At 43.6% G+C, this 25,648-nt stretch overlaps 2 protein-coding genes across 2 annotated transcripts in view; both read left to right on the top strand.

The window, feature by feature from the left end:
• Window positions 1-25,648, top strand: part of LOC135484209 (TALPID3 protein-like) — a 45,118-nt gene that overhangs the window by 1,476 nt on the left and 17,994 nt on the right. The window contains exons 3-8 of the mRNA XM_064765450.1: window positions 144-304; window positions 660-796; window positions 976-1,147; window positions 1,576-1,764; window positions 1,861-2,152; window positions 3,116-3,185. Coding sequence (XP_064621520.1) covers window positions 144-304; window positions 660-796; window positions 976-1,147; window positions 1,576-1,764; window positions 1,861-2,152; window positions 3,116-3,185 — 1,021 coding nt within the window. The remainder of the gene's footprint in view (window positions 1-143; window positions 305-659; window positions 797-975; window positions 1,148-1,575; window positions 1,765-1,860; window positions 2,153-3,115; window positions 3,186-25,648) is intronic.
• On the top strand, window positions 21,772-25,361 carry LOC135484210 (probable E3 ubiquitin-protein ligase IRF2BPL). Its single transcript, XM_064765451.1, has one exon. The coding sequence runs from the start codon at window positions 22,332-22,334 to the stop codon at window positions 24,141-24,143; it is 1,812 nt and encodes a 603-aa protein (XP_064621521.1). The 5' UTR covers window positions 21,772-22,331; the 3' UTR covers window positions 24,144-25,361.

Below are 25,648 nucleotides of genomic sequence, written 5' to 3'. Positions count from 1 at the left end.
AAAAGGTAATACTGAAGAGAAAAATTTCTTTAGCTAAAGTTCATTTTGATGGTGCAATGGTAAGCACTCCTTTTTCTTCTATGCCTCTATGTGAAAGTGTAACCCCACTTCTACAATGTTTCTGTGACATTTGTCTCTTTCAGATGTGTCCTCGGCTTCTGGAGGATCAAGTCAACCTGAAATAGTAGATGTGCCGGAGACAATTGTGACCATCCATGCACAGACCAGTGTCTCCCCATCATCGGCATCTACAGCCAGTGAAGGGAGCAGCCTTGGGACACAGATACAAAGGCGATATCAACGGGTAAGGCCTTCTTTGGCAGATCGTGAAGTTCAGATGATTGTTTCAGGTGCTATATCATGATGGGCAACATCAGCCTGCTGTGCAAACTGTTTGTTCCGTGTCTGCAACTCAAAGCAAATTGATATCGGTTGACTAATGATGCAGCTGGTAAAGCTTTACCCAGCCATTCCCAGGATCTGCACTGTGCACAGATCCTGGTTTGCCATCCAACATGTAGTTTGTGCCCTGGGTCTTGTATGTAAGCTGTATAAATGCAAAGAAATAGCTGAAGAAAGATGATGAGAAATAATAAAGACTTGATTTGACATAATTGCGTGTCTTGATTCTTATTGACCATGAAATTCTTACATTCCAGAACGTGAGCCATGTGGTACAGGGTGCCCCAGTGACAGGTGCTGCTGCCTCTGGCCGACAACAGAACCAGGATGTGAAAATTAGCAAGTTTGTGTGTGGTGAAAGGGAGAGGAAAGCTAGAGAACATCTCGCTAAGAGGTTAGTGGAAAAAAAGATAATTGATTTGTCAGAGGAACAAAATGTCAAGAAGAAACAGTGGGGAATTGAGAAAGACCTGAAGGTCACAGCCTAGGATATTGCATTTGACAGGTTTTGTTTTGTGCTTAAATTTGATAAAACTGGTTATAAACTTTATTTCTGTTACCATCTACTTCTAGGAAGGAGGAAGGTGGCCCTATGAAACGTGTTGTGAAGCCCACATTTGTTGGCCCTGAAGAGTCTCAGTTGCCGAAGACTAGTGAAGGAAATCAAAATGCAAATGTCAGAGAGTCTATAACGGCTGCTGTTGCTGCTTCTGCTGCTATTGCTATTACTCAGCCATATATGAAGGTAAGAAGGAGTCCTAGGAATTACTGATGGTCAACATTGCATTGCATCGCAGGTTACACCGTTCCTGGTTGGTAACACAAGCTGTTGGTGTAATCATCAACAGCTAAAGTGCACAGACACCTGAGGTATTTCTCAGGTTTATTTGTGAATGAATCCTACTTACAAATGACCAGTGAAACTATACTATGGTGTTCCCACACTCACCTCTGTATGAAATGGTTCAAAGACTACAAGGAGGCTGGTATGAAATGTTCTGGGGCCTGTTATGAGTATGATGTAGTCCGTGATACTGATAGCAAAAATGATACTTACCACACCTTCCTTGCCCTTTCTGCATCACACTGTTAAATTGATAAAGTTCCTCATTGTTTGACTTTTCAGTATGGAAAAGTTGTTTTCTTGCAAGGTTTCCATAAACTTCTTTGCAGGCTCAACAGGATTTGGAAACTAAAATGTCCTCAGTCTTGGAGAGATTGTCTGAGCTTTCTGGAAAAAAACAAAGCCGAACACCTGAAGAGAACAGACGCGTCAGTGCTTTGGAAAGGCAGTTGAATGACCTCACCCAGAAGAGACTGGATTTTATTGAAAATATGCAGCAGCAGCAATTGAACTGGCAGGTAAATAAAGTTTCAAAATCTGTAGAGTTCATCACCCATCATTGAATTATGTTAAATTTTTCACTGAAACTGATTCCATTATCCAATTTCATTCAGGCCAACATGATGAAGTATCCAAAAGGCACGCCATGTAACTACAAACCAAGACATGAACCGACTCCGTCAAATTATTCTCACCCACACGACCCCCACCGCAAACACTACCATCCAGCTGCCAAGGATCTCAAGCAGGATGTGCGGTTTTCACCCGAGTCCCACCCCGGTGATGAAGACCTGAGAAAGGGGTCGCCACTTGACACACCTGCTCCAAGAATGAGGCCACCGATGCCGACATCTTATGAAGATTCTGGTTACAGGAGGAAAATATCTCCAATGCACCCTGAAAAATGTAAGGCATTGTGTCGAATTGTGATGATTTCTTTTGATAGAAATCACAGTAGAACATGATTGTAGATAGAGCGTCACTTTTTCTTCTTGCTTATACATCAACTGGTGTCTTCTTTAAACACCTCCAAGCTCTTCCCACTGTGTCCATCACCAGCACCCCCTCTACAGGCCTGAATCTAAACTGTTATTCCTTACTATTGATTTATTGAAAATGTGCTGGTGGGAGGCAAATAGCGACATCATTGGAAAAATACAAAAACTTGCACACCATCTATTGTCCGATCTGTGCACTACACTACTCTCCCTGAAGTCTTATCTGAGTGCTTTATGGTTGTGTTTTAACATTTGCTCTTCAGATCGTCTATTATGTTAATCTCAAGAGCAACGATTGTGCATTTGCCTCCCATTTTGTAATGCTGTATGCTTTAGACTTTAATCGTGTCTATGTCTTGCACTACACTAGCAATAGACAGGTGACTGGTAACTTGAGTGGCAACAAGGTTTGCTGCATTCCCTTCAGTGTATGTGTGATCAACCTGTCAGACAAAAAAGGTTGGAGGTATCTTATACTTGCTCTGCCTGGCTTCTGTTGCTGCACTGGCCAAATCTCGCTTTTCCTGCACGCTATTCTTCCTTTGTGTTTGTGCACTACTTGTTATTCTTCAACTCCCTGCACTATTCTTGCAAAAAGGAAACGTCATCGCATCTTCTGGATTGCGTCAATTTAGTCACGTGTTTACTGTGTCATGACTCAGTAATTTCATAACGGCATGCACCACTGACCATCGGCATTACTTTTCCTAAAATGTGCGTATGGGAAATTATGTGTATTGACCCCTGTTAAGTGCTGCACTCTGACAGAGGAATACAATCTATCTATCTTATTATTATGATTAGTTTGAAACAAAATTCTTGTAAAATAGCATTGCCATTAATGTGAAAGTCTCCGTTTCTCATTTTTTAGCCCAAGGGTTTTTGGCAGAAATCTTGGCAGCCCATGAAGACACCCCAGAGCGGGATACAGATGCACGAAGGTAGGGCTGTCCCATGGTATCCTCTGCACTGGCACTAAAAACGAGATTTCTCAAATCACTTGAATATGTTGTTTTAAAATAGCTTTCCAAAGTCAAGCTTACATATAAAACAATGAATTACACGTGTACTTAGAGTGTAACAAAAATGCATTACTTATTACTTACTTTTTGGCTCTTACAATTCCAGGGAGATCATTTCCATTCAAAATTGTTCCCATGCTACTTATTTATCCCACCAGGGGATAAATTTGTTGAGGTACAACGACACTGATTATGTATTCCCTCTGGATTTGTCTTGGGCAATTTTCACCATTAAATGATAGACTTAACAATAAACTTTGTCCCTTTAATGGAGAAGAAAAAGTCCTCCAAGGAATCGTAATTAGGGTCAAATGACCCTCACTACATTATGAGAAATGGCCCACAGGTAAGATAAACACGGGCGTGACATGGAGAAAATTAACTATGTGATTGTGCATAATTGTTATGGCTTGAATAGATCCAGGTTCCTTATGAGAGGTAAACTCCATCAGGAAGATTTTCCAGCTGGTGTGAGATTCCTTTGTGGCCAGGGGCTTGACTGCACCATCCTGCTCCTCATTCCTTTAGGAACTACTGAAGCCAGTGATGAAGCTAGTGATGAAGCTACTTCCATAGACAGTAACTGATAGATACTTCTTTGCTCATTTCCTTTCCTCTTCTCGCGATAGGAGAAGAATAAAAGGTGACAGGTGCCGTTTGTACATTGCAACATTCTGCTTTAGATGTGCTGTCTGTCCAAGAATTGTGATGGATTTTTTATATCCATATGATATTTTTTACTCTAGACTTGGCTGTTTGAGATGCTTCCCCAGTGTCACATTGCTATGTTTGGTGTGCTAACAAACTACAGGTTATGCAATAGTGATAGATGACGCTGCATATGTCATCCATGGTGGTGTTTTCCAGTGTCTTTAGGCATTTGAGAAGGATCTCATACGGCAGCTGAGTCTATATTTTATTTAATTGCCAGGCTTACTGCACGTTTCCTTCATAATATGTACAGGTTTTCTCTTGTTTCCAGCAAAGAACATCAATTCCCATTTCAGCAAAGTCAATGTTTACTTTATATGTATTGGAATTTTTGTTGCCTCTTGTATGATATCAATTTTGTCTGCAGAACACTACACGTATATTTGTGCTTGTGTGAACAAGAATGAGCAGACGTCTTGGTTGGCAGTGGAATCTTGATGATAACTGGTGCGAAATAGAAACAAAGGTGACACAAAAAATCAGTTATGGAATGTAGTGGAACCAGAGCTGATGTCAAGTACATTTCTTGTATGTCTTTTTGAGTGGTTTAATTTGAAAATGGTGTGGCGACTGGGTGGAAAAGCCCTGCCTCGCACTTTACAGTTTGAGCTTTTCAAGCCTCTCATTTTAAAAATTGACCACTCACACTACACAGTATATTATACCTTTCATTAATACACAAGGTTTACTCCATCTGCTACCAGCCAAAGGCCACTGAGAGATGGTTAATTCATTATCTGCTGATCGCTGCAGGTGTGGCGTGCTAAATTATACGCCAGTGAAATGAACTTCCTCAAGGGGATGACAGTCTTGGAAGCTTCATCAGTAGTTTGTCATGCGTTCTCAACTTCCGATACCGTCTGCGCCCAAGGCAGGATTCTCACCAGTTATCATTTACCCACGTGCTAGCTGTTTCTTATTTATCTTATGCTGTTAGTGTAATCGTGTTGGTGTGTCACTTGGCCTTATATTCATCATTACTATTTTTTATTGAATGTTAGGGGCAAAATAGTTGAGGTAAATACTGTTTAATGATGAAGCATGCATGAGATATTGCAACTAATTTCACCAGATGTATAAGTATAAAATCACTTGGTTTTGAATTTGTATTGCATCTGTAACTTACGCATCATCCTCAGCAGACTCAAACCCAAGGTCGAGGAGATACTATCAGAGGAACAAATCTTCAACATCAGATTGTTAGTTGAAAAAAACACCTGGACCACCAGAGGGAACTACATCACAACTTCATTGTTTTCGACCGCATATGGCACGAGGGCCTTTGGAAGGTCATGAGGGGTTACAACATCGTTGAACCTCTGGTCAGAATAATCAAAGAACTGTATGACAATGCAACCAGTGCAGTCCTCCAGAACAATCAACTCGGCGGCTTCTTCAGTACGATGGTCAGAGTCCGACAAGGATGTCTCCTTTCCCCTGCACTGTTCAACGTAAACCTGGAAAACATAATGCAAGAGCCGCTGACAAACTTTGAATCATCAATTTCCATTGAAGGCAGACTACTCGGCAACCTGCGCTTTGCAGACGACATCGACCTGATGGCAGGTGATGGAGGAGAACACCAAGATCTCTCTACCCGGTTCGAAAGAAGCAGTGGCGCCTATGATATGGAAGTCAGCACCCCCAAAAGCAAAGGAATGGCCAACAGTACAGTACAGTGTACCAGGACAGCAGTAACAATGTGCGGCGAACTCCTCGAAGATGTTGACCATTTCAAATACCTAGGGTCCATCCTCAACAGGGACGGTACATCAACTCAAGAGATAAAAGTCAGAATCGCCCAAGTAACAGCAGCATTAGCCAGACTCCATCCCAATCTACAGAGCAAGAACATCTGCCTGCAAGTACAGGTCAAACTCTACAGGTCCCTCGCCGTCTCCATCTTCCTCTACGGCTGTGAAAGCTGGACGACAAATGCCGAGACAGAGTGCAGCATCCAAGTGTTTGAGATGAAGTGCCTGCGGAAACTGCTTGGGATTTCATACCAAGAACCAATGTGTCAGTTCGACAAGAGGTGGAGACAACATGTGGAACGCACGAGACACTCCTGACCATCGTAAAAAGACGGAAGCTCAACTGGTTTGGACATGTATGCCGACATGACTCGCTTGCAAAGACAATCTTGCAAGGCACTATCGCTGGAGGGAGGAAGCGAGGAAGACCAAGGAAAACGTGGATGGATAACATCAAAGAGTGGACCGGCCTCACAACACCTCAACTTATCCAGAAGGCCGAAAACAGATCTACTTGGGCATGCATCACTGCTGCAAGCTGCCATGGTGCCCCTACGACCTTTGGTCATTGGTCTTATTAGTAGCAGTAGTAGTAGTAACCTGTAATGAGTGTAACCTACGCTTCATTTCATCCTCATAGCTCATTCCCTCACACCCTCATTCCTTCTGGGCTGCCCTGTAGATTGCCCCTTCTTGACATTTCCGTTTATTTGATCAGCTGAAGTTATTCTTCTCAGGTAAAGTTACTTACACATCCAAGACCAATTGCCATTGGTCACTCAGCCTCATGTTTACCAAGTCGAACCTCTAGATATTCAAGAGGACCACTTGTATCATCTAGGAAGCAAGTATTATTTGTATTTCTATGATGACATTTCCGAGGTTAATGGAAAACGGGGCCAATATTACATTCGTCGTTCACATAAACGATATTAGCCCTGGAAGCGTGATCCATACAGAGTGGGCGGCCGGATCAATGAGGTTGGACCAGGCAATGCTCCCAGCATTCAACTCATCTGTTTCATTTGATTGGCCCTTTCAGTACTCTCGTTACGAGTGCTATGTTCTTTACGTGATCGGAGTTCGTGGGATGGTTACAGCTCGGCTGGTTCAGGTTTCAAGGCATTAACATTTTCGCAGAAGGCTTGTTCCACTTCATGCTGATTTTTACCTCCTTCTCTTTTTGGAGGCAGATTTTGTCCCCTTACTGTGGACCGCTTGTGTTCTGTAAAGGTTTGTTTTATTGCATCGACCACCACCTTGGGAAAACTATGACCGACCTAAATGACTTTTGGTGATTAAAATTACTTGCTAGCACTGTTGGTGGGAAGCGGAAGTTTCATCAAACAATGCCAGCTGTACCAGTGTGTGACTTTTAATTGCCAAATATGTAACCACTGGGGGCTATCATAGTTTTCCAACCGCATGCAACACCTAAAGTAGAATTAGAGACCATCCTACATTACAAGTACCAAATCAAGTGAGCAAAATGACCCAAGCCATTCCATCCAATAACAGAAGCTACCTAGCACCCGCAGGCCTTGTGTTGGCAACGAAAGTATTGGTTCTTGCGCTCTGATGGAGCTTGTGTCTCATTAACGCTGCCACCCCTCAGGGCACTGAATTGGCAGAGACCGACCCTGGATCACCTCCAGGTGGAGCGTGGGTTGTGAAGGGAGACTTTGTCAAGGGAACTGGAATTTGAATACCATCTCATACTTTGATGGTTCCTTTGATATCTCATGGCCGGAAATGTGTTGCTGACACCCTTCATGCTCAAATGGAGCGCCATGATATTCATTTGACATGTCATTCCCGTTTTCAAATTAAGCTCAGTGAAAGTCTCCAAGACCTCTGTTTACCCCAGACTCCCGAAGCAGTCCATTCCTCATCCTAGTCATTCTTCCTTATGGTGAGAAACAAGGCCAAAAACACTGCGTCCGGAGTCAAACTTTACCCTGGAAGTGATGGCACTTGGACGTTGGCCTCCTAAAGCTGTCCAATCAAATGTTTCACGTTTAGACCATTTGCCTAATGTCATTACATTGAGTTATCTGGTCATCCACTCGGTGAATTCCTCCAATTTAGCACTGGTGATTAGTGATCACCACCTGCCCTCCCTCCCAGTGGCTGCTTTGACTATGTTGACGGTCAGTGGCATTGAGTGCCTTCGTTTTCCCCACCCAAGGCTGCTGTTGTTCATTTTTTGTTGCTGGTCATGTTGTGTTACACGAATTAGCTTGACGGGTCTGCTATGACAATTGGTGATGAGCCTTTCTTATGGACAATCAAATACTTGTATCGACATGGGTGTTGCCCATTCGTTGAGCCACTCTAAGACAAACAGGCGGCATGTCTTACACCCGTCCTTATGAGAACCAAGGTTTAGGTTTCGTAGAGGGGGACGAAGACAAGAGGATATTCAGTCTCCGGTCCTGTTGCTGGCATGGGCTAGATAGTAGCTGAAAGGTCCTGGTGACAGCCTCTAATGTATTTTCTGAACGTCAGTGGTTCCTCTCTAGAACCTTTCCTCCTAGTGAATATCATTGGAAGTATCAAAGGTTGTGGCCATTCGTCCCTGTTCAACGATGAGTACCGTCGCCTTGGAGAATTTGTTCAGTCATCATCCAGCCAGTGCAGTCCCCAAGGCGAACCTCGTTAAGAATTGGACCACTTTCTATGCACGGTGTCACATCAACGGTCGCCAACCACCATCACCAACCGGGATTAGGAATCTCCCCACACATTTGCTTAATTGATTTATTTATATTGGAGCATCTAGATCAAGCAAGCGCCCATGAATGAAGCTGACAGTATTCAGTTGGTGTCTATGTGGCGCGCTTGTGGCATCTGTTAGGCAACCGCCGCTTGCCTCTTTGAATAGTGATCTTGTGGTCAAGTGGCAAGTACTTTTTTAACGACCTGTAAGGGAAGGCTTCCATCCGTAACGCTCAGTCCATCCTGCTCCATTACTTGTACATTCAGAAACGCTTAACGCTGACAAAATGGGCATGAAGATTTTCTTGATCTTGATCACCAGCTCTTTTCGGTAAGGTTTTGGCAGTCCTCTTAAAAGAGGACACATTCAGCTATGAATATTAGTATAAAGACCTTTTTTTGGGTTTTTTTCAATGAGGAAGATTTCTCTTCTTTTGAACGGCAGTATACTTGTATGCTTGGTGAGCTAGGCATCCTGGTGATGGCATCCAAGATTAAGTTGCGACCGCCTCCGTCAGTCTTGTGTGTCACTGTTGGAGACCCGATTCTTTATCATTGCTCGCATGTTTTGGCATCTTCGGCGGACTTGCACAGTCAGTGGCATTCTTTAAGTTACACCTGATCTAATTTTCTTTTCCTTTTTTCCACAATTTGTCTTTTGTAATATAGGTTGCTATGCGGTAGCACTCGCTCTGACGAACATCCCTCGATCAGCGAGGCCACTCACCGACCACCAACTTACCTCTCCTTATACCTACACTATTTCTCACCAGTTCACCATGCGAGTTCTTTACCCTCTCAGCAGGCTGCCGGAACAAAGATTCAATCGTGCACAAAAGGATGCTATAAACTTATCGTGCATCCTCTAAAACTTGTCGTGATTCGAAAGCTTTTTTTCAAGAGACATGAGAATTGTGACGAGGTTTTCATGGTTGATCACGCCTGATTGCCCGTGAATTGAGTATGATTGTGCCTGGGACCGAACTTGCCTGATCCTTCTCTCGATTTTTTCCAAGTCTTTGATCTGGCACGCAAGTAGCTTTGATATCATTTTCCAGACAGCGTATCCTCTTAATAGAAGCTATGTGTTTCTGATTTTTTCCAACTTTGTTGCAGAATGCTCACGCTAGCTGCGAACCACCATCAGTTCAGCCTCGTTGTAGTTTCCACTTCAGAGAATGATCTGGCTGAGTCTGAAGTTTCATTGAGAACGCCTACGGTTACATCTTTGTTTGTGGTGTTATATTTGCCTATCGTGCATGAGAACCTTTGTGACAAGAGAGGGTATCATGTGTAGGGTGAAAGAAGAAAGCAAGTGATAGAAAACTTTCTTGGCCATGGTTGATATCTATTTCACTGGTGGGAAATGCATCTGATAATGAGGTAACTAATTTTCGATGACTTTGACTTAACTGAGTATCAATCCGTCTCATTCAGCCGGTAACTTTAGCAGGAGGTGCGTCTTTTGGTTGCCTACTTGGTTAATGAGAGTCAAGCAACAAGTATATTCTTCTTTTCTTGGCCATAATCGTTGGCTATGCGAAAGAATCGAATGAACGACCTACGAGTACGATAGCAAGATATGTTTATATCAATCTCGTCATTCCGCCAAAGCCTAAAGCAAAAAAGCACCAGGATCGTTTCTGTCAAGTCAACTGATATTTTTGTCCTTGGAAATGACATATGATATTGACTTTTTTGGCTCTGCCAATAGAAACGCTGCGATCAACCCAACAGCAGCGAACATTAACGCCGCAACTTGATATGATATCGTTCGTGACCCGATCGACTGTCGCTCTACCGCCTGCTTCTCCGCGCCACTGCATTAAAAGTATGAAAGTTTCCGAAGTTTTCTTCTTGCGTGATCAGGCGCAGTTGATCAATAATTCATTTAGAATGCGCAAAGTTTCTCTGACGTATCGCATGTTCTCAGCCCACGGGATGGACCCATTGCATGACTGATGTTAATTTCATATCGGCGGAACTTAACATGATGGCGCATGCCTGATGAGAATAACTGTTTTCTCTTTGATGTCTCCAGCCATGCAATTTAGGACGTATTGCGTGCTCTGCTGGCGAGTAAATAAGCTGTTCAAGTCCATAATAAGCCCTGTGCACACATGCGCCCGTATGTTGGGAAATTAGACCCGCCTTGGTAATACTGGTCAGCACGCAGCATTGGCTATCGAGCTCCGATTCCCTTTAACGAAATTTCTTCAAGGCTGTTCTCAGAATTGTTCTTAACATTTTCAATGTCGGTATCACGGCCTCGTACACACATATACGTCCGTGTCGTTTTCAATATATGTAAGTAAGATAAATGGTCGGGTCGTGCGCCACGCGCCTGGCCATTCTAAGGTTGCTGATCTTACTCCCCGCATCTGGAAAGCTTGTAATAGAGCCCTCTTTGATCTCCGGTTTCCTTCTTCTTCCTCTATTCCGAAACTGTATTGTGAGGTGTCATGTGTGTTCTGGCATCTTGACTACCAAAGTTTTTACATCTTATGATACTCTACATAAGGGGATATAAAACAACGAGAGTCGGATGTTTTCTGCCAGTGGTGAATGCGGGAAATGCGTGCGCTATCGTAGACTCTCAAATGTATTCGCCAATCACCGTCTCGGTCATTGGCGATGATCAACAACCAAAACTTTGGCAACTTGTTAAATTCAAGGTAGACAGTGGTAATGATTTCTTGCACTAATGACCCAAGAGCTCACCGACAACTCAGGTGTACCCCAAGGTGATCATTATTGGAAACCAATGCTGTCATCATCGAGGGTATCGTTTGTAAATGGAACAACTGGCAATATTAATGGCCACTTGCTCATTCAAGCGATAAAGATTTGTCACCATGGATGGGCACACTTGAGAAGCTTTCTTTTCTGAATTTAAATTGCCGCGCACACGAGAAATTTTAGTCGCTGAGGTGGCCAGCAGCGCTTTTGCGGGCTGAGGTTCGATCACCGGTAAAACCGTGACGGTCGGTGCGCGTATACTTCGGTGGTATTAAACTCTGATGATCTCCATGTTCCCTTATATTATGCAATGAGTGGATCACTTCAGTGTTTTCGAAGTATTTCAAATAAGCCGCGGTGGCTTTCTACATGACGAGATCGCATTTAATATCGGGCTTTGTGCGCCAAAAATCAAGTGACTCCCCTCACCCGATTATCCCAGCATATCCATCTTTCATTTATGCTGTCGTGGTAATGGTTCACAACAATGGTAGTGTTACTTTCTTCTGTCGGGTCGAATTCATGCACTGACTGCATCGATGGTAGCGTGACCATTAATATTCATCGGGGCGTGCGAGAATTCTCCAGCAAAGCCAATCTTGAGCTCTTCCCGATGGGCTGCAGCCGCGGTTTACTAATTATTGTCATCAGTATATTGTTCATGTCCGTAGTTTGTAGCATGTAAGCTCTCCGGGGTCCTTGCATCCCATTACGGTATCGACCCTTGGCCAAAGCTCCTGGCAATGTCGGCATTACTTACATACAAATGATGTCGTGAGAACACGCAATAAAATCGTATAACAGGCTCCCTAGTAGCGAATGCCGAATCAATCAATATATAAGTTTTCTCGCATGATTGCCCATTGGGCCTTGGTTTGCTAACTTGCGTGATAGACTCTCTTGTTTTGGAGTTTGGCTGATTCTGAATGTTAGGGCTGATGAAGCTTGGCAGACTGCTTGTGAGCACATGATCAGAGTTTATAACATAGTGGAAATGACTAGCAAATGACTATAGAACTGTTTAGACTCTCATGGTTTGTTGTAGCTTCGCGATGGTGGTGTGGCAAATATTTGAAAATTCGCTTTTTCCTTCATCAATTTATTCGTTTTGACAAGCAAAGAATTAAACAATTGCACAAAATTTTAATCTTGGTAACACTTAACAGATGAGGAATGCAAAAGCTCTCATTCTAAGCGTTCAGTCGCTGTCGTACATGTACATGTAATTGTAAGGACTTAGAAAGCGATTTAGGTCGGGCTCTTGTCATCCCATAGAGTGGTATGCTGGAACATTGAATTGGATATAATAATGTCTGATGAATATCACATAAAATGCCATAAATGTGACTCCAGTGAGAAACTCCTTTCCCCCAAGTAGATACTGGCCGAATACAAATCACGTCCTCACCCTGAGGGACCATCTTTCCTCTCGACAGAGATCCTTGAAACCTACATTATTACCTGATCTGACTCATATTCCGGTCCATTCAACCTGGCGATGGTTGCGGGCGTGTTTGCTAACAGACCGCTGCCGCTACCACAAAAGATCAAATTCTAGGATTCTGTTCTTTCGTGCGTTATCGTCCCCTCTGGTTGTACTAGCTTATCTCCCCCTTCGATCGAGCAAACTTTTGTCTCTGTCGTTGCGCATGACATTCGTCCACCGGCGATCACGTTCACTATCAAAACCGACGACATTTAAACCGCCGGCCCTGAGGCTTGGCTCTTTCCTCATTACACACGCTGTGTCCCTGTACTCCGTTTACGTGGCTTGTCATTTAACCATTCAATGTATATCGTCCCCTTTCTGTCGCTTTTCCGGTTCTGAATGTTGCTTCTAGTTCTAGAGATACAGCGAGAACGATTTGATTAGGCATATGTGTCATCATGTTGCTTTCTTTCAACAAATCGCGTACAAGTCGCTCATAAAAAAACTCGATACTAGGAAATAACGTGTAGACACGTACGAAAACGCGGTATTGGAGAAAAGGATGAAATATGAACACCAATGTTGGAATTCATATGCCAGTGGTTTCAAGTTTGTTCAAAACTCGACATTGGAAGAGTTCCTGACACATTTCTCGTTAAATTTTTGGGAGGTCTTTCCCTCTGTACAATATCCTTTGCCATGCATGTCCAAGGCGATTGCACTGAGCTTTGTTTCAGTTCATTTATTCAGTAATTAATCATCCTGCCTCACCCATTACCAATATCTCCCGTTCGCGTGAGAGCGGGTGTTATGGCCAAAGATCACGCGGCTATCTATATGGCCGTTCCAGAATGCCCCCGCCATCCTCCACTCCTAATTAAATCCCACTGCATCAGCTGATACCCTTTAGGTCTGCTTTGATCTCTGCCGCTGCAGCCCAAGGAGACAGGACTGGGTGTGGGTACCAGTCACAATTAGACCTTCTGTTTTAGAACCATTGGCGGTTACGTCAGACTTGCGCTAGAGGGCTCTCTGGGAACAAAGATGCAAGATTCCATAATGCACATCTGTCCTTGGTTGCAGAATGGCTGATTGCGTAAGGTAACCATTTCCTGGGGGTGATGGCGGCTTTTAGTGACCGCGTCATGGGGAGAAACCTCATCTGTGGTCTTGCTCTCAAAATGCCGAATCCGGCCGAATCTCGGGAAGATTTTTCTGCCAGAACTAAGTCCGCTGCATAAATGTATATTGGCTTTAGAGATTGACTGCATGAATACTTGATACCACTGAACTGAGTATCTTTGTACCATTTCAGCTCCTTGTTTTTTGCGAGGTACTCGCATTTAGAAGCGTGTCACCAGCATGGACCTACCTCCGAGTCGTCACTTATGAATGCGATGAATTTCAACTGGTTTATGTCATGCTATGTTCTGTCATGGACCTGATTTGACAATCTCCATGTTCATGGTGATGCGTGCCGGAACGTCCCGTGAAGGAGAGTGAGACCAGGTCGTGCTGCAGTGAAATGATCCATGGTTTCGGTTCGGTGGTTACCGCGTGTTCCGACGTAGGGGATCTCTCGATGAGACATCACTACTAATATCTATAGTCTACTGATGGGAAAACTAATCTGTTGGCTGATGGGCGTGATGTAACCTGACCAGAATGTCGTGCATCCCTCATGGAACAGTCGAGCCTGGTCTGTGCCTCAATAAAGACATGCGTGTGGAGCAGACCACACGACCCATCACGGTCCAGCGATGATGGAAATCTTTCTTCCTTGCGAGTCTGTCTGAATGAACATATCGTGTCAAGGCGATGCATCGCATTTGTCGGATAATGTGGTCCATTGATTGGGAGGGGCTCGGTGCCCGACTATCGATCACAGGACAATACTTCCATCGACATGCATGTAACCCTATCTTGATAGTCCACAAGCAGGTTGCCACGTAACTTCGATTAAAATACTCACTTAATGAATCTCTTATAAGTTTATAGTCCTGAGTCTATTGTTCAAGTGGTTCGCGTGCCGATATTGAATGCGTTCGTTATGGAGCATCTTTTTATGTACTCCCTTGCCAGCCTTTGTATGGCTTTCCTTTCGTGCCATCCAGCACGCTAATCCAGCCGCAGCAATGATGATGTGCACTATTCATCAAGTGTATTTTTTTCGATGGTCGACTTATGAAAGGTTTGTCACGAAGACATTGGTTACATGGGGACGTCATGTCTGATCTGCATGTGTCACATCGGCGCGCCGAGTTGGTCCATCCGAGTTATTTTGCTCGAAAAGTTGATAAGATATATCGAGGTCGATAATATATTGATGCATGTACATGTATATCTGTACGAATTTTCAGATAAGCAGTTATGACCAACTGCCTTCTCACAACGCTTGTTCAACCGTTCTTTTCTAGGTTTTACCGTAGGTGTCGCAGAGGAGTTCTCCCCTCCTGCGATTTACATATGTAAAATGCTGTTTATAAGAACCCTGTACCCATGAAGGGCCGTTCCTCTTTGGGAGAAGATGGTTCATTTTACCGATTTTCTTTATCTGACGTTTCTACGATGCGATCACTTATCAGGACATAGCCTCTCTTGTCATCCGGCCCGTTTGTTTTGAAGTGTGAACCTACTATGTTCTGATGCCACCTGACTAAGCAAATAGCCAATTTCTCCTGTAAGCAAATATGGAGAAGATCTTACATTATCATGTAAGGATGGGCGGCGCATTGTCCATCCCAGCCAGACTGACAAATGGTGTCTGTCAAGTCGTCCATTTCAATTAAAAACTCTAGCCGTCAGATCTGACCAAGACTATGTTGGAGAGTGCTCAGAGGCACCTTGTTGCTTCACCTTGGCTAACCTATTGATTAGAGACGGTCGTTGAATATGCTAGGCGGGTGCTCATTGGATTGTCTTGGCGGACGTGAAGAGCAAGTAGATCTTTTAAGACCAGAACCTTGACTATAGATCCAATCTGACTCTTGTCAGAGTTGCGTGCTACTGGTCGCCTCGTGTTCGGGATCAATGTTGGGAGATAAGCAAGCAGATTGGGTTCTTGGCGTAATGGGCTTGGCTGTCTCTTGTGCATTGTCTTCGAGAGCATCGTGTTATTGTCGTTGTTACCCTTTTACGGCGATAACACCTGCGCCTTGCTTTGAAGAACGCTGAATAGTTGGCCAAAAGGGTATAGTTTGGGCAACAACTAGTAAATGGCGATCTGAAGTGAAGAAATAATGCGTCCCTTCACTGCTGGAAAACCATACCATTTTCGCAGTGACGACCACAACACCGTCTTAAACATATACACGTATTGGGTTATTCAAAAAATAAACGTCCTGAAGTTAAAAGGTGAATACATATTCGCAAGGACTTTGATAACTTGTCGTGCTTTCCAAACACGGCCGAGATGCTTCTCTAGTTCATGGCCGGTTAAGCATTCATGTAACCTCACTATCACCGAATCATAAATGATATGTAACGTAAGAAACTGTGAGGAAATGTGAAAATAAATATTCTTTCATTAGGAAGCCTGTCTCCGGTGAGGATAGCTTGAACGTATTTTAATAATGTATGTGCCAGTCGGGCCTGATGGTGGCGCGCCTTGAGCAGGACTGGTGACTTGGCATGCGAATGGCCCATTACGCCTCGTGAAGTTTCCCGGTTCGCTTTCCTCCATTTATTCTGCTCATGCGATTGGCGAATTATTTCGCTGATACAAAAAATCGAATAAACTTGTTTTATCGCCGAGAAGCATGCGAATTTCTAATTATTTATGCTTTGCATGTCACTGGTGCCCCGTGCTTCGCCATAAAGCAAAATTTGCAGATGCGTTTTGTATACTAATCAGTCATTTAATTGGGAGGTCGTTGCTTGAGCTTTGCCTTCTAGAAGCTGACGATGGGTCATTGATGGCGGTATCTTCCGCGGTCGATCTGCGGTGCTGAAGCAGATTGAGTATCTTCTTCCTATCCTTGAGACATGTTAGAGCATCCTAAGTTTTGGGGGAGAGCGGTCGTTCTGCAAAACGGAAACCCCACTTTACCTAAATAATTTGATATATCTGATGAGTCGTGGTACATGATAAAATAATTACCGGTCCTGGTAGCGCACTAGCAAAATGTACCGGTAAAGTTCATGGTGATATAAAATTCCATTGACTACGCAGCTCATGCATCCACACCATCCCGATCACGTTTTCCCTTCCTGCCATCCTCAATGTCATCTTTTTAAAAAGCTAGTTTAATTAGACTATTCTGTAAGAAGCCAATTCAGCGAAACGTGTCCCCGCCCAAAGGATAACAAGAACCTGACACGACTTTTTAATTGGCCTAAGGTTAGCACGCTTGAAGTGAATTACTCTAGAGGGTGTTTTTCCTTCAAGAACAGCTTTTAGTGCTTGTACTTGTCTTCTGTATAAAAACGGGATGCCATTCGAACATTGCTGATTCTACTCTGCTCATTTTTGTTTAGCTGTTTGGTTCCGGTGAAGCTCTCCGTTGTAATTAATGTACGGAATTGCCTCATTGGTGATCCCTCGCATCAGCAGTTGATGGTAATTCTAGTTATTGTTGTTGAAACATCACCACTCAAGACAACCCAGGTTGTTAGGTTGATCTTCATCCTCGATATGGTCCATAACAGTCAATTACCAAAGAAAGCAATATTGTCATCCATCTGTAAAGATTGATCTCTCTCCGTCAACCAGTCTTCTTTGCCGTCCCAACACGGCTTGTATGCAAGGGGCGTCCAATGATCGCTATTCCGGAGATGTACTCCATTAATTAAGTGATTGAATCTGATGACTGACTACCCGGATAGTTTTATTAAACCTGCAGTATGTGCCCTACCTACCAATCGCTCTATCATACCATCAAGACACTCAATAGGGTTTGGCGTGATTGTCGAAAGCGTGACATGACTGTTCAACTCGGTACACTGCAAACTTTTGTCATTGGAGTTTCCAACTTCGATTGAACTTGAGGAAATGCGTTTAGAATGAGGATAGCTAATGAGAAGGCGTGGTAAATGTTAAGGGATTTTTTTTTTGAAGTTGGTGCCTTGGTAGACAGATCAGCGATGGGTAAGGTCGAAGAGCTGGTGAGGGAGATTTTCAAACGACACCCCTGCGTTTTCGTCTTGCATATAATCCGTTTGAAATCATTCGCAAGAAACTGCTGGTCAGTGCTGTAGTTACAAATGAACATTTCCGATAGCTAACATTCCTTTACGACCAGAGGATCACCATGTACTCTCTTGAATAGCTGTTGAATTGATCGGTGAAAACAATCCCGATATAGGCCCATGGGCGAATGAAAAGAATGATATGCCAAGTGATAGTAGCTTTACCAGTACAAATTAGCAAAATAGGCAACGATGATAGGATTATGTTATTGGGGCATGTTCAGCCTTTTCCTCACGGTTATTATCATGAGATTGGCGCCATCGAAAAAGTGTTTGTACCTGATCTTCACGCCTCTTGCCTTCTACCAAATCGTTGTGATGTTGCTGCTCAGTCATGTTCAGTTTATCACAAGCCCGTTGGCATGAACTGCACTGGTGTAGATTGCCGCTTTTATGTACAACAAGGTTTTTATTATGCGTTTCCAACTCTGGAGTCAATATCCGTACGTGAGGAAACCAGAGAGAAGTATTTTCCACGCCTGGTTTTATTGAGTTATTCATTTTGCGTCTGGCATTGTGTGCATTGTGGACATCCTGTTAAATTCCCAGTCGTGCCTAGCAGCCTGATTGGTGGCAATGTATGGATGGAATCGGGGATGTCGTGCGTGTTGCCTCGGCTTCTAGTGACACGCAACCATGCAATAGCGCAGATAAAGTGAGCTTTACTCAAGAATAACCAAACAGCAAAAATTCATTTTTCAGTCACGCAAAGCTGTCATTTTCCTACTTCAAATAATTATTCCCTACGTGACTTGCGCGTAAATCGATAGACAGAATTCAAGAAACGAAATTCTAAGACCAATGGAGTAGATGAGGCCCGAAAATACCTCACAAGATCGAATTTGTATAATTAATATTACGCAGGCACGCATGCTGGCGTGCTTGGAAGAATAATGTGATTAATAAAATCTGCCTACTCTGTCATTAAGGTAATTCTATACAGCGGCGCATGTACCAACTTCGTGTACTTGTCATGCCTTGCTTGTCAATTATTCCTCATACGTGTAGAAAGAGAAGAAAAAGTCTCCCCCAAGTCTGAAACAATCTCCTCTCCATCATTCCGGAAGTGTGACTCGAGGGAAAGAGCGCTGGTATGGACACATCTCTCCTCGTACGGGGGAGAGTGGCTTGAGAACGTGACACTAGGCAAGTTGCAGTGATCCCATGCAGGCTACTTACAACTCATTGTAACTATCACGTTCGCCCTTATTTAAAGAAGAATCGTGTCTCCGTTAAGCATACGGCAGCTATTCAGTCTTGTTTACAACTCTTGTTCTCATCATGTTAGTATTTGGCAACGCCAACATCTCATTGACCTGTTACGATGAACCTGTCACGTTTCACGTGACCGAAAACGGTTTTGTCGAATATGCAGTCGGTTGAAATAACGCTTCAGAGTAGAGCAATAGCGGAAGAACGGACTGGCAAATCCCTATCATTTTACAAAGTCTGGTCCGCAAATTGTCAGGTCGCATCATGATCTGGAGGATGTTGAGATACAAAAAACTTTAAAAGTCATTTTTTCTAATCACTGCTGTAATGAAACCAAAATCTTACTGTTTCTTGCTTACTGTGACTGTTTTAAAAAGTGAAAGTACTGTTATACATGTATCAGCAGTAACAGTGTAATTAAGATTCAACTTGGTCTTATTCCATCTTCCCCGGTTCATCGTTCGTAAATCCATCCACTGGCCAGAGGGATTTATTGGCCTGACATTACCATGGTGCTGTCTATAATGGCATTCCTTTCTATGGTTACCAATCCAGCATCGTAGAGAACATGTGATTGCTTTCATTGCCCAAATTACTGTTGCCGGGTAACCTATGCGAAGTTAGTGGGATTTAAAGAATTCTCAGTGCCCCCTCTTTAGATTACAAGTCGTGGCGTTTTGAATTTGATTGATGAAGAGAATGGTGGATATGATGAAGATGAAGATGAAAAGGATACCTATGGTTCAAGTGGTTGTCTACGAATTTGTATTTGTTTATATTTCTCAAAGAAGCGAGGAAAACATCGGACTAGGAAAAAGCAGCCTTGCAATAGAGCTATTTCTAATCGAGTTGCCGATATCCCTGCCCATCAGCTTGCTGAACTGGTATTGGATTTATTCGGCCTTGGCTAGAAAAACTAATTGCAAATGATTGTAACTGTTTTTATTTGGAAATCGGATTCGTGTAGGACTCCTGACTATATTGACAAGCGCTCCCCTCATCAGCCGTGATACTGATGATGATAGTAATGATGTGGACATCATCCCTTTCTTCCACCACTGCATGGGGTTCAGCATACCATCGGCAAAGTCTTTCTCAGACCTACGTGACTGCGCGATCATGGCCGCTGGTCACGTGCCAGCGTCTCATCCATCTCCTTGTCATCTCGCCGCATCCCTTGGGGCGTGCCCCAGGGAGAACTTGAGTAATCGAATTCCATGTTCCCCGCGTCCTGGTAACAAGCTTACGGCAACGGCCAAGACTGCTTGCGGGCATCCCTCCGCTGCATTGGCATGATGGATGGCTTACCAAGTAGTCTCCGGACAACCGCGACAGCTTCAAAACTTTTTTTTCAGCATGTCGAGACGGCTATTCTTACCATGCTTACCGAATCTACTGTAATTATGGTAGTAAATGTAATCGATTTTCATATTGGCGCGTTTTCAATGCCCCAAAAAGGCAATCGTTGCTTTTGATGTTAGTGATAGGAAATTGATACAAACCGTAGTGTTTTTCAATTTGTGCGAGTAAATCTTTATGGTTCGGATATATTAAACGGAGTTTACCGAAACATGATGAACATCATAATTTTTGGTGGACATCAAAGTATCGAAAGTCATTCCTTCTCAAAACAACAACACCTTATAGAGCAGTTGGTGAGGTTTTGTTGTGATGCGCTTGGCGTTTAGTTGACAGCGGTGAAAAATTGGCAATATACGGTTATCGCCGCATTTCCCGGTCCAGCTTTGGATAGTTACCAATGGATAGTTACCGCAAAAAAACACATTCCTCTGACATCGGTGTATGGAACTTGCCAGTGGGGCGCCAAGTGAATGGGAATCGTCCTTTTGTGTGGAACAAACTGACGTGATTTGACAGTATTTTGCTCTCGTAGCTCGGGGTAGTCCTATTTCTGTCCAGTTGTTCAGTGGGCGCTCGTACCGGACAAAAAAACTATGTTTTCGACGGACGAGTGCGGATGATGTTTGCGTCACAAAGAGGTATGCCGTGCGAAGAATGTCAATAAGTGGCTGCTGAATTTGTTGGGGTTGTCCCCTGCATCTGGGGCGCAGTTGGTTGATACGTATGATTTTCCTCAAAGCATATACCAATATTGATTCGATCGATGTTGACTTGGCTGTCTTTGGGACAATCCAAATCTAGATATGTATATCAACTTATCAGTTTGATGATTCTTGTCAAATATACATCTCGATAAAGCATTAAACGAATCATTTTTGTCATTTGCAAATGATGTGGTCATGTGTTAGTGTCTCAATAATTGCATAACTATATTTTTCCTAATCGCACATTTTTTTTTTTCATCAATGTTCCGCATCTTTCATTAGTGGATGCGTTTACTCAAGTTAGGGATTGACGTGTATTTTCAACTACCTGTCTGTATGCCTTTAAATGTCAATGATTCATTGATTTCGACAATAGTGATATCATATCATGTTCTGTTATCAATGTGTGACTTTTGTCTGATGCTGATTGCCTAATGACCCATTTCAATGCCAGGACGGAAGTTGATGCAAATATATATGTACGTGTCATTCTGTAGTATTGATAAATATCATTAGTAAAAAAAGATGACTGCAGTGTCATTATATGAGTATGTACGTTTCCAGTTGTCAATCATTCAGGTCAACCTGTTATTCGAATGTGCTGGCGAAGCCTGTTTCCGGTACCACGTCATACCATACTTGTCAATATAAACTTAAGAATTTGGTTGGTTGTATGTATATATATCGTGATATCTTGCAGTCCTCATCTTCGATACAGTTGTAAGGAAAACCCAGTGGTAGACCCTGGCATGCCTGGAGGTCTGATTATCATGAAGACTGTATCAACCCAGTTGTTTCCAAGTAGCACTGGAACGATTATCAATCCAAACACGATTAAGTATCAAGCCCCAGGAAAAATCTCTCTCTTCCATTCTTACCTTAGATTCTCGCGTGGGTATTTTTGCTCGCCCTAGCGGGGTAAAATCACAAGAATAATGCAGTTGCAAGCAACTGGCCATGGTTGCCTAGCGTTGTGAGATGGATGTCGTGTCTGGAAAGGTATTTAGCCACGAATACCAGATTGCCATTATAGCAGACGACGGCGTGATCTACATATGAACGACATCAATCAAACGATAGTGGCGGTGCGCATGCGCCTCAATGGATATTAGAGTGTGAGTTCAAGTCGTGTGGCGGTAGTGCATTCACACTGGAATACTGAGCAGATCGTTAGTGTTTGGCTCTCGTTTAGATGGACCGATCTCGTTAATGCGAACTTTCGTTTTTCGTATGTCAATGTTTTAATTCGATGGACAGTAAAAGCAGTAAACTCGTTAGGATGTCTGTGCCGGGGAGACGCCAGCATTGCTATTTGTGTGACCTTCCTCGCATGCCATGGGCGATGCTGCACGATTTCACTGAATCCGTTTGTCGGGGATGTGTCAATTATGAAGGACCCGATAGGATTGAGTTGGTGATTGAGGCGGCGCGGCAGATGAAACGGGCACATGGATTTCAGGACTCTCGCCCTCCTTTGAAATTACACCAGGGGCCGCCTCAGCTGTCACAAGGTAGAAACTCTCATGACATTCACGACCCCCGTGGTCCCCCTCACATTGATAGGTACCCCCCTATCTCTGACAAACCTCGTGAACTTGTTGACTATCGCCGTATCCCGACGTCAAATGGACCCAGTGGCCCTATCAGGCCCGAGGAGTTGGACTTGAGTCGGAGGAGTCCAAAGCAACATTCTCGTCACGGTATACCGACCATGGTTGGCATTGGTATAATGAACTCTCTTACTCATGGTCCTCCCCGTCCAAGTCACATTACAGGTGCGCCACTTCCTTTAGTAAACGGTAAACGCTCTGAAAGGGATGAGGATGACCCTTCAAATCCGACAGGTGACGATGGTAAACGGCACGATAGGGGCTCGCATCCTGACGAACCCACCAATAGACCTTTGGTAGTGCGTGACAATTTAGCTATCTTGGGAACGTGCTGTCCGTTTGACGTGAGATTCAAGAAGGATCATTCTCTAGTGGGGCGTGTGTTTGCCTTTGATGCGGTGCCGAAATCTGGGCCGGAATTTGAGATGAAAATATTCATAGAATACCCTACGGGATCCGGGACAATATTCAGCAGTGCTTCAGGCGTTGCTAAACAAATGTATCAAGACTCTATGAAGGACTTGGGTAAAGGATTATCATCCGGCTTCAAGTACCTTGAGTACGAGATGAAACACGGATCAGGTGACTGGAGGCTTTTAGGTGAGCTACTGGTCGAGTCTGTTCGATTTTTTAAAGAACTTGTCAAACGTGAGATGTTGCCAGTGCCGCATGTTGACGCCAAATGCCCCTCGATTCCATGTTTGAATGGTGTCCTTGGTCGAGGGATCCTGGCTCCAAGACATCAGCAGATGTCTCCTTTTGACATGGCAGTCCGTAAGCGTAAACTGTCTCCAGGTCTCGACCCAGAGGATGGGTCTAGAGACCCCAAACTTACGGCCGAGGAGCATGCCAAAAGACAATGGATGCAGTCGCAAACAGAGGCTCTCAAATTAACAATTTCTTCTTCTGGATATAACGGTACTGGCTCTGGCCCTCCCAGCTCGTCATCCATGTCACCAGTAAGTAACCATGCTTCTTCACCGAATGAGGCTGGCAGTCACCCTGCTGCGCCCTCGGCCTCCTCTCCCATGGCAGCGCTTATGTCAGTGACAGATACTTTGCCGCCAAACTCTCAGTCTCCTAGTAGAAACTCTGGACACAGTCCCCATTCGCCACCTCAGCAACGACTAGCCTTGGCGGAGAGCTGCATGGCAAATGTGCCGGACTCTAACGGACCCGCTGAGGCACTGAAGTGTACGCTGTGCCATGAACGTTTAGAGGATACTCATTTTGTGCAGTGCCCCTCTGTGTCGGAGCACAAGTTCTGTTTCCCTTGTTCCAGAGACAGTATCAAATGCCAGGGGGCCGGTGGCGAAGTTTATTGCCCCAGTGGTAAAAAGTGTCCCCTGGTGGGCTCCAATGTTCCCTGGGCTTTTATGCAAGGGGAGATTGCCACCATTCTTGGAGAGGAATACAAGGACATGAAAATAAAGAAGGAGAGAGACACGTGATGGTTTATCTATGGTGACATTTCTGTTAACCGTGTGTATTCAGTATTTGTTCAACAAGATGGTGTCTGATAGGACAGCATTTATGGATTGAAAGAGAATCTATCACTGCTGCATGTATGGAATTACAGGTTTAATGTTATTGTGACTTCATTCTGATGAATACTATTGACATTTGGATCGATTTGGTATCATAGATTGACCACAATGTCAAAATTGTCTGGAATGTTTTAAGACACAGTTCAATATGTACATGTGCAATCATAGAACATACTCCACGATATTGAACGGTGACATCTTCATGATTTGTTTTAAACTGTTGACCAATTTTGGCATACCTGGTTCAATTTGGTGTGTAATAACCTGGTTTTATATTTACAACGCCAAAATAAACAACAAAAAAGGACCCATTAAGTGGCCAAACAACGACAAGGCGTACTGAAGTTTCCCTGCAGTCCTGAAATAAGTGCGTCGGCTCATTTGAGTGAGCAGAAGATCCTGTACCTTTAATATTGACATAACATTACACCTCTAGGGCATGCAGGGATGCTAACTTGTAAGTTTTGTGGGTATTTTAGGAGTCCGATTGCGACGCCAACTATGCTTGTCTTGCTCGAAGTCGCTGCAAGATGCTCACATCACCAAACTCGTACATAAACGAGTCCGGTCCACTGCGTCCGGAGTGTAGTACTCCTAAGAAATAGGTAAACGATTACTCTATGATTATTGTTTTCCTAACAGAACATCTTGACATCTGATGGGACAAATTATGGTGAATAAAACATTACATTAGGTGCATTATTCAATGAAATCACGAAATGGCACAAGTTCATGACTAATTTATATTATTCTTATCGTGTTCTGATTCCTGTGTTTCGAACAACGCTGAATAATTGTCCAAAAAGGAATTATAAACGTCAATGAGATATGCAGGGGTATGCAGATCTGACCGACTAACGTTTGGAATAGGGTGTTTAGATTGCTAATTACAGATGCACCGCAATTCCATCCACTGATGTAAACTGAAGCTTAATTCGTGGTCGCTTTAACGAAATGGCCACTCAGGCTCCCTGTGAACTCTTGCGATGTCATGCATTTGCTGGGTCAAGATGCGAATCGGCATGCCGATTTATCGGCGTTGTGCGTCGGTATGATTTCAAATTTACTGAGAACGTTCTGTCATAATGCTGTAACCTATGAAATGTTGTCACGATATTAAAGTATGACTTTCTAATAGAAATCCTGGTTTCAGCTTCTTTCTTCACTGAATTAGGGCGATTTCAATTTCTCTTAAAGTAATGGTGTATCGTGGCGACAGAAGCATGACAAAAATTGCGCTACTCGTAACACCAATTGGGGTTACCTATAGAACAAGAAAGTAATGTCGCAGACGCACTGGTTGTTTATATTCAGAGGGCGACACTAGTCTTATTCGTTGAAGTGTTGTCGAATTGCAAGCAGATGAATAACGGAATACGCACTGGATCGAAGTGTCCATTCTGTACATT

Source organism: Lineus longissimus, chromosome 3, assembly GCF_910592395.1.
Source record: "Lineus longissimus chromosome 3, tnLinLong1.2, whole genome shotgun sequence".
NCBI classification, from domain to species: domain Eukaryota; kingdom Metazoa; phylum Nemertea; class Pilidiophora; order Heteronemertea; family Lineidae; genus Lineus; species Lineus longissimus.
This window is presented reverse-complemented; position numbering and strand designations above follow the sequence as displayed.

What these genes read in the sequence shown, in the direction of transcription:
- LOC135484210 (XM_064765451.1), top strand. Translation starts at nt 22,332, where the DNA reads ATGGACAGTAAAAGCAGTAAACTCGTTAGGATGTCTGTGCCGGGGAGA.